Here is a 17,225-nt window from a genome sequence, read left to right on the forward strand (position 1 = left end):
GTTCCAAGAGACCTGAATCCTAGATATTATGCACAGGAGTCCTATGCCTATTTTATAGGAGTTTTTCTTGGTAGCATTCTTGTTGTTGTTTTTCTTCTAGTTTTTATTAAACACATAACCCACAGCCACCTACCCAGCATGCAGGTACAACACACTGAAATTTCCCAGCCGTTACTACAAGGGTAATATTACTTTCCAATGGAGGCACTTTAATAAAAACAATGAAAAGTTATTCTAGGTATTTTGAGCTTAAAAGAAGTTTTCCTAGAAATTAGGTGAGTAGATCTGCAAAAATAAATACATGTGGTGCACTGGAGTAAATGTGTAACAGATGCATACAGGGAGAGCATGTTTCTGTTGCACCATATAACCACTTAATTTTTCAGGGGTTGAAAACCCCTCTAGATAACACTGGAAGGATATGTATGTAGATATTTAGTAACTTTAAACCCTTGGATACCTCATTTTAAGCTAATATTGGAAATAGAAATCATTTTAGATTCACTAAGCTCTTGGTCTTTATCTTCTGAATTTAAACAAATAATGGATTTAAACAAAAATCTATTTAGGTTAAGAAAAGAGTGTAAGGGATTCATAGTGGAAGGATGGGCAGATTAAATCGATACTATCCAACATGCTCTGATTTTGTGCATTCAATATAAATATCAGTAGAATAGTGTTTGTACAAGTTGCAAAGCCATGTATGTCTCTGAATTCTCTCTCTAAATTATAGCAACTAAAATACATACCTTGATATATTCCAATGTTATTACTGTAATAATCAGTCAGCATTAAATTTTATTTGAACTGCTATTTGGTTAAAATGTTTAAGACTTCAATAAACTAAAATATTCAATAGGGAAGTGAAGTAGGAAAAAAGATAACTAACAAGAACCTACATGGACCTGTATCATATCAGGAAAACTGAGCTAAATTAGCATCCTTTTGATATCTCATGGAAGTAATAGACAACAAAATAGACAGCAGGCCAAATCCCCTCCCTAGCTTAAGCAGCTGTGATTCCACTGATGCCAGTGGAGTTGAGCCCCTAATGGGCAGCAGTGAGTTTGACTGTCTTTTTAAATTATATCCTTGCAAGGTGGGGATATGTAGGACTTTCTTCGCAGCCATAGGGCAATCTGCATCATATTGTTGTTTGTTGCAGACAGAATCTGGAAAGTTTTCCACAGAAACTATATTGATGCAGTGGATACTGCTCAGGAGTAATGTGGCAACGAGACCCTCTCTCATTCAAGATCTATTGTAATTCTAAGTTTGTAAAGAATTATACTAGTTCTTATGTAAAAACAAATCTCTCTCTGACTTGTAAAGGGTGGCTTTTGCTTGAAAGTGTATCAGACAGGATAGTCTGAAATAATGAAGCAAGAAAATTGATATAATTAGCAGGAATTCTTCCTTGATGCAACTTGTGTAGCAACAAAATTTGCTTGTGAGCTGTAACCATAACTAATTAATTCCACTGCTGTAGCAGACATCTTTATAGCTGAAATGGGCCATTGTGCATTTTGGTCTTTAATTGTAGCAGGCAGTGTGCATTTCTAAATTGAGTTATATGACCCACAGAAGGCTGGTGTTTCCTGGGCTGTAGCTTATTGTCAAATTGGGGTGGGCAAGAATACTGAAACTGAGTTGGTAGTCACAGAACTCAGTTTCAAAACTCAGCGTTGTGTATAACTTAATCTGACTCATGTCTGTGAAATTCTGTTGTAATTGTCCTGGGGATCATGTGCTATTGCGCCACCTCCATCTTTGCTTAGGTGGTCAAGGAAAATCACCCTGTGGCCATAGTGCCTGTAATGTAAAGCTGCCTGTTGCTGGAGAAGCCCACATCCTGATTTCAGTGAGTCAGGTGATAACAAAAGTAGACTAGGCAGTAGACTTTCAGTCTTAGTTCATCAGACAATTCTTTTAAAACAGATGAAAATGGTGTTCACAGTAGTAGTTAAGACCTTGAAGCTCAGAGCAGATGAACCTAGATTAAAATCAGGCTACCAGTAAACTTTACTAACAGAAAGGTCAGGATCCACTGCAGTCTTTACTTTGGCAATCTTGTCCTCAGGAATTGGTGGGAAGTATTTTGGTTGGATGGTAAGGGGAGATGTTTTGATATATAAAATCTCTACCTTTTCTGATCTTAGTAACCTATATGCAATAATTCTTTCAGATCAATTGAATAAATGTATTCACATACAGAACTGAGAGCTACAGTCTGACAGCACTTCCTGTAGTGCGGAAGCCTAGATAATCTTCCCTTACTCTGTCCATTTCCAGTAGCTTCTTCACTCAAGCTCTGTCCCCTCTTCCCAATGACCTTAGTATTAAAATTTTCATGCAAGATAGACAATGTGATCTTTCTTTGCACAATTGAATAGTTATTCTTTCTCTCAACATGGTAGAGGTGTTAATGTGGCTTTTTAGCAAACACCATAGTGAGCAAGTAAATTATATCCTCAAGGGTGTAGTAAGCACTTGCAATTTTTTTTTTTAAATCAGGTTAAAAGTTGTATAATTCAATCTGTTAGGCAACTTACTAAGTTAGGGGAAAGTGTTCAGTACATCTGTCAACAGTAACATTTGTGCCTAGAATTCCCATACCTAAAACAGTTTAGTGAAGAGCAATGTGTTCTAAGAGAAAACTTTGTATTTGTGAGCCAATACCCCCAGGAAAAAGGGATTTTGCTAGTCACAAAACCTGTTTAAGTTGAAACATGCACTGTACTGTAAAAATAACTGACAGGTTTTGAAGGGGGGAGCTGTGTGTTCAGCCATTAGTTTGATTTTTATATCCCTACAAACTAAAAGCTGTCTTTGTTTTCATGTTTTGTTTTAGTGTAAATAAAATAAACTTTAATGTCTATAGTTTAGGAATAGTTGCAGGCCACCTATCTAATACTGGTTAAGTTTACAAATGCACAAGCCTAAACCTGTAAGCACAAGAAATGATACCACTAGAGAAATGTGATAGATGCTCCAGCCCATGCTCTTTGAAAGGGCACAGGGTGTGATGTGTGTGCCTCTCAAGTACTTTAAGATTGCATGTGACTGAGTTAGTAGAAGCTGGGGTTAAAATACTGTAACTGTGAGTTCAGGGAATGGGAAAGCTTGCACTGTTCAAAAAAAAAAAAAAAAAAAAAAAAACACCACTTATTAAAATGTGGCATACTTTGACTCTAGTCAAGAATGTTCTTTCCTATTTGTGCTTGTAAACTCATCATTTTATCACTGCTGGTAGTATAAGTCATAACTAAGATTGTTTAAAAAAAACCTCTGAAACTTGTAACAGTTTTATGAAAAGATTTAATAGGCATGTGTTTTAACTACTGTTGTAATTATTTCTAGTAAATAGTAAACAAACATGGGAGAGTTCTGGTTTCATAAATTGAATGTGAGCTAACCCAGGCTCTGTCATATCATGAAATTGTAAGGCCTCTCACACATTCATCTTTTTATTTTGATATATGCAACTTAACTGTCTTCATAAAAGGTATTTTCTGGGCTGAGTTAATTACTCCTATTCCTGTCTTTACTAGCTTAAGTATTAAACTACTTTGGAGAGAAGGTGGATGAGGTAATATCCCTTATTAGACCAACTTCTGCAAGTGAAAGAAGTTTCACATATGCCAAGGAAATCATTGTCTCAGTTGAAGCACCAGAAACCACCAATAGAATGACTGATTTAATTCTTCCTTTATTCTGCTTCATATAGGGTATCCCCAGCTCTACCCCTTCCCCTAATTCAAGTTTTTAGCATAATTCAGATGCATCAGATTTCCAATTCATACTCAAGTTTAGAGGTCATGATCATCTCAAATCCCATTGTGAAATATACTCTTCAATGCGTATTACAAAAGATGTGGCTTTATAGCATCTAGTGCTGGAAGAGAAACAAATTCCAGAAACAGGATGCCTGATGGAGAAGGTGCTACCACAGCCACCCCGCACTTGTGGCAAGGTAGCTCTACTGGTCTTATCTAAGGCATAGGGGCTGGGGGCAAAACTATTCTCTAGATAACCAGATCCCATAGCACTCAAGGGCAACTCTATCCAATCCTACTGTCCTCATATTGTGCCAAAAGAAGCTGACATTTTTAAAAATAGCATGGAGAACTTAGTTTGTCTAATGCTAGAAGATCTGCCAGTGCACTTAATGCAGTTTTTACCCAAAACCCATGTCTAAAACCAATTGAGGATTTAAGCAGTCTGAGGACTCAAATAGCCAGCTTATATCTGCTGCAACCTTCTGAAATATGGGCTATTCTACACAGGTTACTGGCTAAAAAAAGAAGCAGCTGCTTCTTTAAGGACAGTGGGGATGCTGCCTTCTCCAGCAGTAGGGATGCATTGATGGCTACTCAGTATCTGGGCTCTTCAAGCTCACACCGACCCTCACCAGCCTGAGCCCTTCCTGCTCCTGGCCCAGGCCCAGGCCAGTAGCTGATGTGTGCCTCCTCTCCCTGCACAGCCATTTGCTGTTCGGATGTTTCTGGATGCATTAGCCTCTTTTGGAGATAAAGATCATAGTCCGCACTAACTGGAAAATGCTATCATGTGCCATAACAGCAAAAGCTGTATCAGTTCCAAAGGGATGAACAACATGCCATGTTTTGTGCTTAGGAAAAAAAATAGTTTGACACTTTCTAAAATTTATTTTACATATGCAAAATGTTTTAACAGAAACCAAAAACATACAATCAAAATATAAATATTTCACCAAGTTAAGGCACTAGCCATTTAAAAATAGTCTGATCTTAAGCACATTATATACACCCACATATACATACACACAAAGGTGACTAATTCTAGATTCCCTTTATTTTCCATTCTTTCTACCCCTGGAAAACTGGATGCAGCTCCCTTTGGAGCTACCAATGCCACCTTGTGTATCAGCAAGGCACCGTTCAAGAGCAACGCTCAGCACTTTTGAGCTCTTTTTTCAAACCCTGATCAGCAGGCTGGGAGTGAAGTAGCATATAGCAAATCATACTGCATCACTAAAAAGGTTCAGTGGTTTTCAGAAAATACCATTAGTTTACAATAGAACTTTAAAATTGTGTTGTTAATAGGTTTAGATCCGAAAAGGTACCCTCCTCATAGGATACAATCCATTGGTTTTTCATATCCTTACCTAAGCACTAAACCAAGTTTTTCTTCATGTGTTATTACAATCATGTTTTAACCAAAGAAAGCTTTGAACCCTGAAGTGAGGGGTCCCCATTAAAAATTAAAAAAAAAAAAAAAAAAACCACAAAACCCAACTTTGGGATTATTAAGTGTATATGAAAGACTGCCTGTAGGTAAGTAGGGGTATATCTGAGAAATGTTTTCATATTCTTCTTTTTAATAGTACTTCAAGACCTCCACCTGCGAATCTCAAAACATTTCACAAACAAACTCACTATTAAAGTCATCTCTGCGAGGTAACGAAGTGTCAACCCAGTTCTATAGATGAGGAAACTGCGGTAGAGAATAGTCAACTGACTTGCACAAGGCCATGCAGACAGTCAGAAGTGGTTACAAGAACCTTGATATCCATAAACCCATTCCTGTACTTTAGATTACACCAAGTCCTAGTTAAACACTGAACATTGTACAACTTAACTTATAATAGTTGCAGGGGAGAACTGCCACTAGTGCTGAATTTCTATTGCTGGTTTATTTAGCTACAAGAAATTGGAATCCCTGTTTCCAAGAACAATCAATTACACCAGCCAGAGAACCAGTGGTCTTAAAGTCTAAGACCCAGGACAGATTTTTCCAACTGATACAGGAGTGCAAGAATTGTAAAGAGATCACTGCTATTAAATTTAATACAAAATGCAGCCAGTTTCATTTACAAATGTTAAAATTCAGACTCCTAGCCTAGTTAGTTTATAGTTGATATTTTATTTTACAAGTGTGTAAATACCCGAATGCAAAACTAACATCTTTGTCTTGTTAAATGCCTTTTCCAGTAGGAAACACAGAATCCTTTCAGTGTAGATTCTTTTTGTGAATCTTGTGCTATTGAATTGTTAGTCAAAATGCAGAGGCAAACAGTTCAACAGGTTTTTGTCTGTACATCTTAGGCAATTTTAAATGAGTACTGTTTAAAGTGCATCATAGAATGATCAGCAAACTTGCAGATTAAACATACTACTTACTTCCAGACCCTAATATTTATGTAGTAGTGAGGTTAGGACTTCCTACATCTGCTATCCAATTAAGGGATCATCATCCTCTTGTAGCTGAAGTCGGGAGAACGGACGTGGAGAGGACACTTTATTCTTCATGATTATTATAAGGCAGGTCAGAGTAGTTAACACTAGGAGGACACCAACAACTATTCCAATTGCTTCAGGGAGATTTATGCACCACTGGTCAACTAACAAGCACTTGGTGTTGCTGAAGGTTCCATTATTGGGCTGAGGTTTTAATCCGAGGATGTGACACATCATTGGGTAGATATCAACATTATTCATTGTGTTCTGCTTGTAGCCTTTGTGAAAAGCAGGACCGTGAGCAGCCAGGAACGGATGCATGCTTGGGAGAGCATTGTCATAGCCGTGGTCACCTACTAAAAAGGAGAAATGCAAAGTTAATAAATATAAAATTAATGTTGTAAACTAACAGAAACTAAGTTGCTTACAAACTGTGTCAGCTATGATATTAACTGTTGTCCATTTCTAAAAAAAAGGAACAATAAAGCAATGCAACACTTATACCAATGCCTGAAAGCCACAAGAATATTTTAATAGCAAAGTTTGCTACTTAAAAATTAACAGGGCACTTTGCTGAAGTTTCTTTGGATTAGAGCACAACCTCTATATTCCCCCCAGAAATGTGAATCCAGGCAAAAGATTTGGATTATGAAAGTGACGGTCATCACTGTCTATGATATGATAGGTTTGTAGCCAGATTTGTTCTTTTAAAAAAAGTGGTCAAGGTAGGTAATGTACTAATTCACAGTGATTCAGCGGAAGTTTTAACAGGCACTTGAACCTCTAGTTCACATACAGGACATGCAGCAATTTGTGGTTTTTTTGTTTTTTAAACCAGTCATTGCAGTAAAAAACTATTTAAGACCAATTATATTGTAGATCTAACTTTTAGAATTCTAGCAGTAGGGTACGGTTGTTGTTTTTTTGGTTAAGAATAAACAATCTTGTTTGTTTCTCTAGGGTAAACAAACTCCAGAGTATGACATTATTTAGAATGCAAACAAATAGCAACGAGCAACAACCAATCAACATAGAAACCAAACATCTTCCGTGTCCTGCTATGACAGCTGTACTTTACTGGGTCACTCATGTTGTTGGTTCATGGACTGAACTCTTCAGGACCAACAGCTGGCCTCTTTTGTGCACCTGGAACCCATCTCTAGTAGTCTGCCAGCTCAGAATTTGAAGAGTTTCAGGATGCAGAGTAGAAGCACTCTTCAATTTGACCTTTATCTGCTGATCACTCTAGCAGCAGGGAATAGTGGGTTTTTATAGCAACTATTCTAGAGACACTTTTGTATTTGCTTTAAACTTGTATCAGATGGCAACACAATGGTTACCGTTTGCATATTAAATACATTGTTTCTTTCCATGGTCAACAATTCAACAATCAACCTGTGGGACTGTGGACTAGGTGTCCGTGAAAGACTAACTGAAAACTGAACAGAATTCAGCTATAGATACACAGATTTCCAAAGAGGTCCACGCCTCCATTTGAAATTTCCAAAAGGGGTTCACAAATGAAAAAAAAGATTGAGAACCGCTGACCTAGGAAAAAAGTCTTTTTTGTAATATTCTTTTATGACCGACCATTCAAAAGACTAGATATATAGAAAGAGTCAGAAATAGCACTAACACTGAAAGCTATGGGATAGGTCAGCAAAACAGATCACAAAACATATGGGGTTTCTTTCTATTACACTGTATATGTATGGATATAAAAATCTTAGCTACTTATTGTGACTGGTCAGTTCTAAAAGTTTGCAGCACATAACCTTGGATAGATTCAGTCTCTGTACACACTAGAGTCCTCATCCAAGGTTTCTTCATGATCTGAGTAACTCAACCAATTACCCATCAGACAGGGCCTTTGCAAATATCCTGTATATATCCAATTCTTGGTGGCAGTTCGTCCAAAGTGCATTTTTGACAGTATCAATCAATCAATTCAGGATTTTGATATGGGATTTTGTAATTTACATGATCTCATGATCCAGTGAGTCTCTCCAGTAAGATTATTTTGTTTAGCAGTTTTGTAATGTCAGTGTTGGAATAAATCATAAATTACTCTTACCAATTACTTGCTTTCATTTAAGCTAAACTTCTATTTTGCTTCTATTGCTAGAAACTGGAATGGTGGCAGTGGTAGTATTAGTAGAAAAACAAAGCAACATTAGAAAAATTTGGGACTCTCCATTCACTACTCCATTAGGCTGCCAATTGTGCACTCAAAAGGTATACATGGTAAAACATTCATATCTACTGTAGTTAAGTGCACAGTTTTTGGCTATCTGGTGAGCCAGACACCCTCTTTCCTACACTGAGTCAGCTCAGAGCTCTTGGGTTCCCCTTTAGAAGAGATTCATGCCTTCCACTGATAATATACTGTTACCTCCAACATGAAAGGAACACAGGACAGCTTTATATCCTATGCAACAATATGGATGAAAGTGGTGGCAGTGCCAATGACCAATATTAAGTTAAAAGTTATTCTCCATAGACAACCACTTGTTACAGTCAGATTCATCAAGGAGATAGATGGCAGTGGCAAAGTTCCAGAGCACTAAGAATTATCATGAAATGTACTACTTATGACTTAAGATAAGACAGAACTGTTTTTTTGCAGCAGCAAGCTTATGTTTTCCCTTTTTTGGTTACCCAAATATACAGAACAAAGACACTATGCTTTCACTACATCGAACTTTACTGCTCAACATATTGGTCTAAATTCTCTATCATAACTTGTGGCTACTGTGACCATTGCCATTGCAGATGTATTCATACAAACTTGGTGGTGGTATAACTCTGTACTCCTAAACCCTTCCTATTTGTTTTATTTGCCTGTCATTTTGCGTAACCCAATGTTTATGGGTTTTTGTAATGTGCATGGGACTCTTTTTTTGGTCATTGATAGTAGTACCTTAGGATCCGAACAATAGAAATAAGAGTTCAACAATATAAGCCACCAGGAGCATGAAGGATGAAAATACTTACATTTTGTAAGTGACCCATTTTGTACAATTGTCCAGCCCTCATCTGCAACCAGAATTATGGGTTGAATGCGCTTATTGTGATGGTAATGGAATCTGTCTGGAATCTCTTCTTTAAGATACACCTTCATGGAAGTGCTGCAGTTTTTCAGTAAGTTATATACATATGTTTTGTCTGCAAAGAAAATAGACAGCATATGAAACAGCAACTATTCAGTTATGTAGTTTGTCCATTTACTGTCATTATCCATAAGCACACTTAATGCAACTTTTAAATATTTTTTTAAGCCAAATGAGAGGGGGTGTCACCTAGGTACCGGATTGATTACTGAGGCGAACAGTGTTGATGTCACCATTTGTTTCTGCTGTAACTGTGTTCACCTTGAAAGCTCTAATGGCTTCTCAGATTTTGTTGTGGAGAGAATGAAAGTTGAAGTACAAATATAATTTCTCTCTAATATTCAATAATCACAGATAAGAAACTGGATTTTTTTTTTTAAATATAAAAAGTGAACCCTGCATTGAAGTCAATCAACCACATCAATTCTGGCCGTCATCAGTAAGTGCTAATCTTCAGTCATGACCCTAAAATGGCATTAGGGAGGGATTCCAGCTTTCATATAGGATTGGTTTTAGCTCTATCAATCAGTTTAAGACTTGACCAATGAAATCAGGCTGTAATTGAAGGGGGATGAAAGAGGCAAAATGATAATCAAAATGATTTGGTTTAAGTTATAAAGACCTAAAGCTCAGATCAGTATAATTTTCAATCCCCAGTGAAGTTCGATATTTACACAGTGCTCATTATTGTGATACAACTGAGGTACTGACAGGGTGAGCAAAAGGAGGAAAAGCATGAATAGATTCCAAGGCCAGAAGGGACCACTGATCACCTAGTCTGATCTCCCCTATAAAACACAGGCCATAGAACTTCCCCAAAATAATTCTGAGAGCATATCATGATTTAAAAGTTTTCAGTGATGGAGAATCCACCACAACTACTTTAGAATAAGCCACACCAGAGCCCTCATTAACATCCAAAAGTATATAGCATGCAGGGTAAATATTAGCTAGTCAACAAGTGCTCTTCATTACCAGAGCCCAGTTATTTTTAAGTAACCAGATACCCCTAATTTAATTTATTCATTAATCCATTATTTTCTATCTAAATAGTGCAACATGAACTGGATTGTCTTCCCAACTCCTGTGAGTAATACACCACAATGGGAAATTTCCAGCAAGAAAGGAGACAAAGTTTAACACTTTCTCAGTATACGACTGAAAAATATACATACTATTTCTTGGCAGTATTGCAGCAACTGGTGTCGTGTCTATTAGAGTGTAGTTACCACGGCCAATGCAGTCATCCAGTTTAATCAGCTTGTGTGGGAAACACTGGGTCATTCCATGATCACTTGTAATTATGACATTAATGTTCTCCCACAATCCCAATGCCTTGAGTTTATAAATAAGTGAACCAATGTGATTATCCACTTGTTCTAACACTTTTCTCATGTTTTCTTTATCTCCTGGTCCATATTTATGCCCACTTGCATCTGGTTCTTCCCAATAGAGGGTAGCAAAAGTAACTGGTGGATTAGAGTTGTTCAGCCACATAGTAATGTTCTCCATTCTCTCTTCAAATGTCACTGAATAATTATACTTCATAAAAAAATGAGGTATTGTGTTATTAATTTTTACATCAGTACCAGGCCACATTGCAGCAGCACTTCTTCTATTCTCTTGCTGCTGATTTGTCACCCAAATAGGAGTTGCCTCGTTCCACCAGAAAGGATCTGTATCATTAAGCTCTGAAAACTTCTTCTTTGTATCTTCTTCATACATTGCGTTAGCCACAATGCCATGGCTTTCTTCATATAAGCCTGTCACTATGCTGTAATGGTTTGGGAAAGTTTTTGTGATAAAAGCATTTGTAACATGTTCTACTAACACACCATCCTCAATAAACTCCTGGAGATGAGGAAATCTATAGTTTTTCAGATAGTCAGCCCTGAAACCATCAAAGGACACCAGGAGTATTGAATTGTAATTAGCATTTCCACCATAACAGGCTAGAATTCCAGAAAGAAAGAGCGTGAACATTAATTTCATTGCGGACAACATTTCAAAGTGTTCCCAGCAGCCAATCTGATGTACCTGAAAAATTAAAAAGATTTTATTATACAGGCAATCTAAAATGTGTTACATTGTAGATGGCTTAGGTAGCTATGTTAAATATTTAAAATTTTTCACGTCTTTCCAGAGAGGATTTTAACTGTGAGATCACTATTCGTCCAATTTTGAATTCATTGAAGTCAATGGTAAAATTTCCATTGACATCAATAGCAGCAGAACTGGCCCCTAGTTGTTTAGGTAAACACATGAGCAATTTAACTTTTCACTTCATAAATTCTATTAATTATAGACTAGTCATCCTAACTTTGATACTTGTAAAGATAGTGGAACAAGTTATTAAACAATCATTTTGTAATCATCTAGAGGATAATACAGCAATAGGGAACAGCTAACATGGATTTGTCAAGAACAAAATCATGCCAAACCAACCTAATTTCCTTCTTTGACACAGTTGCTGGCCTACTGAATATGGATAAACAGTAGATGTGATATATCCTGATTTTAGTAAGGCTTTGACACAATCCCATTCTCATAACCAAACTACGGAAACGTGGTCTACTAATGAAGTTACTATATTGTGGGTGTACAACTCATTGAAAAACTACTCAAAGAGTCATTATCAATGACTCGTTGTCAAAATGGGAGAATCTCTCTAGTGGGGTTCTGCAGGCATCCATTCTGGGTCCATTACTATTCAATATTTTCATTAACGACCTGGATAATGGAATGGAGAGTGTGGTTTTAAAATATGCAGACACCACCAAGCTGGGAGGGGTTGCTAGCACTTTGAGGAGGACAGAATTAGAATCCAAAAGGACCTTGAAAAATTAGAGAATTGGTCTCAAATCGACAAGTACTACAATTAAATAAACAAAAAAAAATTAAAATGCACAAACACACAATGGGGAATAACAAGCTACGCAGTAACACTGCAGGGATATGGGGGTTGTAGTGCACTGGCTCTCAAACGTTTGTATTGGTGACCCCTTTCACAGAGCAAGCCTCTGAGTGCGACCCCCCCCCTTATAAATTAAAAACACTTTTTATATATTTAACACCATTATAAATGCTGGAGGCAAAGCGGGGTTTGGGGTGGAGGTTGACAGCTCGCGACCCCCCATGTAATAACCTCACGACCCCCTGAGGGGTCCCGACCCCCAGTTTGAGAAGCCCTGTTGTAGTGGATCACAAATTGAATATGAGCCAACAATGTGAGGCACTCGAGAAACAGGCTAATATTCTGGGGTGTATTAACAGGAGTATTGTACATAAAACATGAAGTAATTGTCCCACTTTACTCGGCACTTGTGAGGCCTCCGCTGGAGTAGTACTGTGTCCAGCTTTGGGCACTGTAAAAACTGCAGAGAGTCAAAAGAGCAATATAACTGATAAAAGGTTTAGAAAAGTCAGGCCAATGAGGAAAGGTAATAAACTGGGAATATTTAGTTTTGAGAAAAGAAGACAGAGTGGGAAATTCCTGAGAAACAGACATTTAATTTGTGGCAAGATGGGGTGTCAATCTATGGACTGTCAGTGGACATCAGCGGGGTTCACACAAACAGTTTACTAATGCACTTTGATCTAGTCCTCTTTGAAAACAGGACCAGATCAAAGCACATTAACGAATTGTTAATGCACATCAGTAGGGTTCACAGACAGTTAGTCCGCAGCAGGCTAGCACTAGGTGGATTTGAATGCCAGCTTGCAGAAAACTAGTTGTTTATGGACAAGTCCTTGGCTGCTGCACAGGTAACACTGCCAAATTGACCAGGAGTTCTACCTTCATCAAAGCTAGCACTTGGACTGCTACACACCACTATACCAGACTGAAAGTATGTTCTTTACAGGTCAGTTTTTTCCAATGAGAGAGAATTTAGAGTAGTAACTTCATGCTGTAGCATAATATCATCGTCAGACCATTCATTAATCTAGAAAACAGGAATGCAAGTTCTGAAGGCATGTTTTACAAAGTTACCTAACAGACAGACAGAGATTGGCCTGGAGCAGAGAGGATGTGCTGCAATTTAGCATGGGTGGCATAAGGACTGTGTAGGAAGGACTAGGATTGCCTAATGAATTGCTAAGCAACATGATGTGAAGTTCCAGGTTGCACAAGTCATCCTACAATATCATCAGATGACATATTCCTGAAGCGCAGGCCAGTCGAGCAATATTGCTTGAAGATTAATTAACAGCATGCTTCTGACAAACTCTACTGTACATGTGCAAGAGACAGTTTTCTGTGTTTTGTAGTTTAGCCAAATCAGGGGCAGCAAATGGTACCTCCTTCACAATTGAACTATTTCCCCTGCCAAGTTTCAAGTATCCATTTCAAATCCTGAGGTACCGGTGCTCTTAAAATTCTAAGAGACGGCTTAACTTTGTTAAAGCTGCCTATTTCCCCCTTAGTTTAAGGATTTTTGCTGAAGCTTTTTACAAAAATAAATAAATAAATAAAAAATTAAGTCAGCCTGAGGCAGAGATCAAGCATGAAAAATTTCAGCCCAAACAGTTTGCCAAAAGGAATAAGCAGTTGAAGACAGGGGGTTATAATGGAAAGTGTTTAGCCACCTGTATAATAGGTGTTGCTACTATACACACAGAAACATAAGCCTTGGAAACTGACATTCCGCCCCCCCCTCCCCCAATTTAGTTTTTTAATATTCATGAATTTTGTGTAGTGTAATGAAAGGTGGGTGAACTAATTAGCACAGTAGAATATATATATTTATATTTATTTATTTGACATCTACGGAGCCATAATTTCAATTGAAATCCTTGACCTAAAGTGGATTCTGTTTGAACAAGAAGTTTGACAAAACTATTCCCAAACCTTCAGAGTGCCAAAATTGAAGCTCTTGCAACCCCTGATTGATGCACCAGCTGCAGACATGTTTTTTTAAAGAGTAGAATTTCAGCCAGTCTTCATAAATTCTTTATGGCAACAGCCTTTGCTAGTAGATCAAGGCCAACAGCTTGTCTAGATGGGAGGTTTTGGACTGCTGTAGTTACCTTGGTGCAAAAATCCCAAATACAAACAAAACCTTAGATACCACAGTAAGAGTCACCTCAGAAATGCCGCAGGCATTAAACTTTTGGTCTACATTTGACCTTTTACTTCTAATTGCTGTAAGAGATAAGTATTTGATAAATATTTCTATTCACACTGTGGCTACGTATACCTGTTACATCCTGGTTTTCCATTCGAGAGTCATTTCACAGGAATAGGCTACAAAGTTTTGACTATTCTTTAAGAAGTTTAGAACTGTAGTTAAATTTAGGGTCCTAATGTTTAGGTTTCCCTTTACAGATGATAAAGGTGTTATAACAATTCCCCTTACCTCTGTTAATAAGGTCGAGTGGCAGCATTAGTGACACTGGAATCGTGAAAGTCTAATTTACTTTTCACTATATTTTCATTGTGTGTGCTACTCAGTTTGGAAAAATGACGCTAGACTGGCCAGTTTAACCTCCTGGTTAACATCCATTAATACAATGTGTTGCATTTGAAGTCACAATACTACAGAGGAATGTTTAAATCCAACACCATGCTCACTGAAACATCATTAAAATAGTTTTGCATTAAAAACAGGATCTAAAATTGGCATCTAAACTAGTCTTTTTCCTCTGATATATGAAGTTAAGGGAAGCTACTTGTGATTCAACACTCCAAAAAACCATAGTACTCATTTCACTTTGTGAGAAATTATTATGAAATAAGATGGCAATCTAATTTCAGAATATGTAAATCCACAAATCTTGCACACTACTCAGCTGCCATAGGCAAAGAAACAAAATACAGGGAAAGGGGGAAAGGCAGTATCCATTTCTGGTTTACACCACCATCTGCTTACAAAAGCATCTGCAGGAATACATTTGCTTGCATACACAGATTCTCGCTAAAGTGGCCGCACTACGCTTCCATTTTCTATTCCCAACCTATTTCCTTAGCTGAAATAAATCCATCTTCTCCAGCCACTTTACCGAAGCCATGGCATTTATTTAACACCTTTCATTCTCAAGGATCCCAGAGCCCCTCCACACACACACTCTACAGTGAACAGGGATCACTTTATCTTCCCCCCAAACGCAGCCACCTCTGGGTTGAAAGTGAACCACTGTCACCTATGCCATGCCCAGCCCAGCGACACTCAGGGACGCAGTGAAGGACGTTGCATGTAACCGGCACCGCAGGCAAGGAAGGGCGGGCACCCTGCCAGGCACCCAAGCCGCTGGGGGGAGAGGGGGAGGGAACAAGGCAAGTGCACCTCACCAGGTACTTGGGATGGGAGGCGGGCTTTCTGGATAAGGGGATACAGGGGACACTCCCCCACCAGGCACCCGCGGGGTGGGGCCTCAGTCGGGGCGAGCACAGTACATGGGATGGGGGGGGGGTCCAACCTACTGTCAAAAGATGGGGAGGGGAGACCCCTCTGCATACACCTCCCCGGGGGGCGCAGTCTGCCCCAACTCGCCCCTACCACAGCCGGGAGCCTCAACTTACCCCTCCGAGTCCCCAGGCAGCGCCAGAAGGTCACTCGCTCGCTCGCTGCTGCGCGGTTTCCTCACAGAACGAGAAACGAACGGAGCATTCGCGCCTGCGCACTGAAACCACCTCTCTTCCTTCAACGGCAGCCCCAACTGCCAAAACGGAACCGCAATACCACAGGCTATAGTCGCGGGGGGGGGGGGGGGTATTGCCGGTGGCTCTCTGGTTGGTCAGAGCGCCCTCGGCCTGTGATCTGATTGGCCTGCTGGGTTCCGGAGCGGAAAGAAAATTTAATGAGCTGTTTGGCTCCTAGAGGGTGCAGGTGCGAGGGGAGAGAGAGGGAGCTGCGCTGCGCTGCCCTGCCGCCGGGCACGTGCTGGGCGCTGGTGTGTGGGGGAGGGGAGCAGGCAGGGTAGCGGGGGGTGTCGGGACGTGGGAAGAAGGACAGGTGAGGGCTGTGGTGCCGGGGGGTTCAGTGGGAAGCTATGGCAGGATACAGGTGAGGGCTGTGGTGCCAGGGGATTCAATGGGTAGCTATGGTGGGATACAGGTAAGGGCAGTGGTGCCGGGGAGTTCAATGGGAAGCTATGGCGGGATACAGGTGAGGGCTGTGGTGCCGGGGGGTTCAATGGGAAGCTGTGGCAGGATACAGGTGAGGGCTGAGATGCCGGGGGGTTCAGTGGGTAGCTGTGGCGGAATACAGGTGAGGGCTGTGGTGCAGGGGGGTTCAATGGGAAGCTATGGCGGGATACAGGTGAGGGCTGAGGTGCCGGGGGGTTTAATGGGTAGCTATAGCGGGATACAGGTGAGGGCTGTGGTGCGGGGGGGGGGTTAATGGGGAGGTATGGGAGGGGACAGGGGGGGGCTGTGGTGCTGGGGGGGTTCAATGGGAAGCTATGGCAGGGAGTAAGTGAGGGCTGTGATGCCAGGGATTTTGTGTGTGTGTGTTTGTATGTTTCCTCACTTGTCTGCTGTTACATGAGACACAATATACCTGATTTATTGCTATTGCAAAGTGAAATGGGGCTTGTCAGCAGAGTGAGCTCTAGGCTAGTGGGTTCCTGCAGGCCAAGGCAGGATTGGGTACCTCCATGTCCCAGTGGCTTCTCTCTCTGCCACCTATGCACCCATCTTGGCAAGCCATCCTTCCTCCGTCTTCCTTATTTCTTACACTGAAAGGAAAGGATGGAGCCCTGTTTCTTTGCTCAGTGAAAATTGAAATGTACCTTAGCAGTTTATTGTGGGAATAAACTGGTAATTTATTGAAGCTTCAATAGTCTTAGTTTAATGTGATATTTAATCATGAAAATAGAGAAACAGAGCCACATTTATCTTTGGCCTTACTACTGTTCTTCAGCAGAGGTAAACAGCTAGATTTAGCTTCATTAGATT

The 17,225-nt window shown here is 39.7% G+C and overlaps 2 protein-coding genes across 2 annotated transcripts in view; one reads left to right on the forward strand and one right to left on the reverse strand.

Moving 5' to 3' along the window:
* Nucleotides 1–3,521, forward strand: part of ENPP5 (ectonucleotide pyrophosphatase/phosphodiesterase family member 5) — a 21,217-nt gene extending 17,696 nt beyond the window's left edge. Inside the window, exon 4 of the mRNA XM_026655907.1 lies at nucleotides 1–3,521. This exon is cut by the window's left edge and continues 200 nt beyond it. Coding sequence (XP_026511692.1) covers nucleotides 1–186 — 186 coding nt within the window. The 3' untranslated portion in view covers nucleotides 187–3,521.
* Nucleotides 3,522–4,697: 1,176 nt separating this feature from the next.
* ENPP4 (ectonucleotide pyrophosphatase/phosphodiesterase 4) lies at nucleotides 4,698–15,954 on the reverse strand. Its single transcript, XM_026653305.1, has 4 exons — nucleotides 15,849–15,954; nucleotides 10,504–11,365; nucleotides 9,213–9,383; nucleotides 4,698–6,574 (listed from the first exon to the last, which is right to left on the reverse strand). The coding sequence occupies exons 2-4, from the start codon at nucleotides 11,330–11,332 to the stop codon at nucleotides 6,213–6,215; spliced, it is 1,362 nt and encodes a 453-aa protein (XP_026509090.1). The 5' UTR covers nucleotides 11,333–11,365; nucleotides 15,849–15,954; the 3' UTR covers nucleotides 4,698–6,212.
* Between the last annotated feature and the right edge of the window lie 1,271 nt (nucleotides 15,955–17,225).

The sequence above is a fragment of the Terrapene carolina genome, unplaced genomic scaffold (genome assembly GCF_002925995.2).
Source record: "Terrapene carolina triunguis isolate 2854851 unplaced genomic scaffold, T_m_triunguis-2.0 Scaffold42, whole genome shotgun sequence".
Lineage (NCBI taxonomy): Eukaryota > Metazoa > Chordata > Testudines > Emydidae > Terrapene > Terrapene triunguis.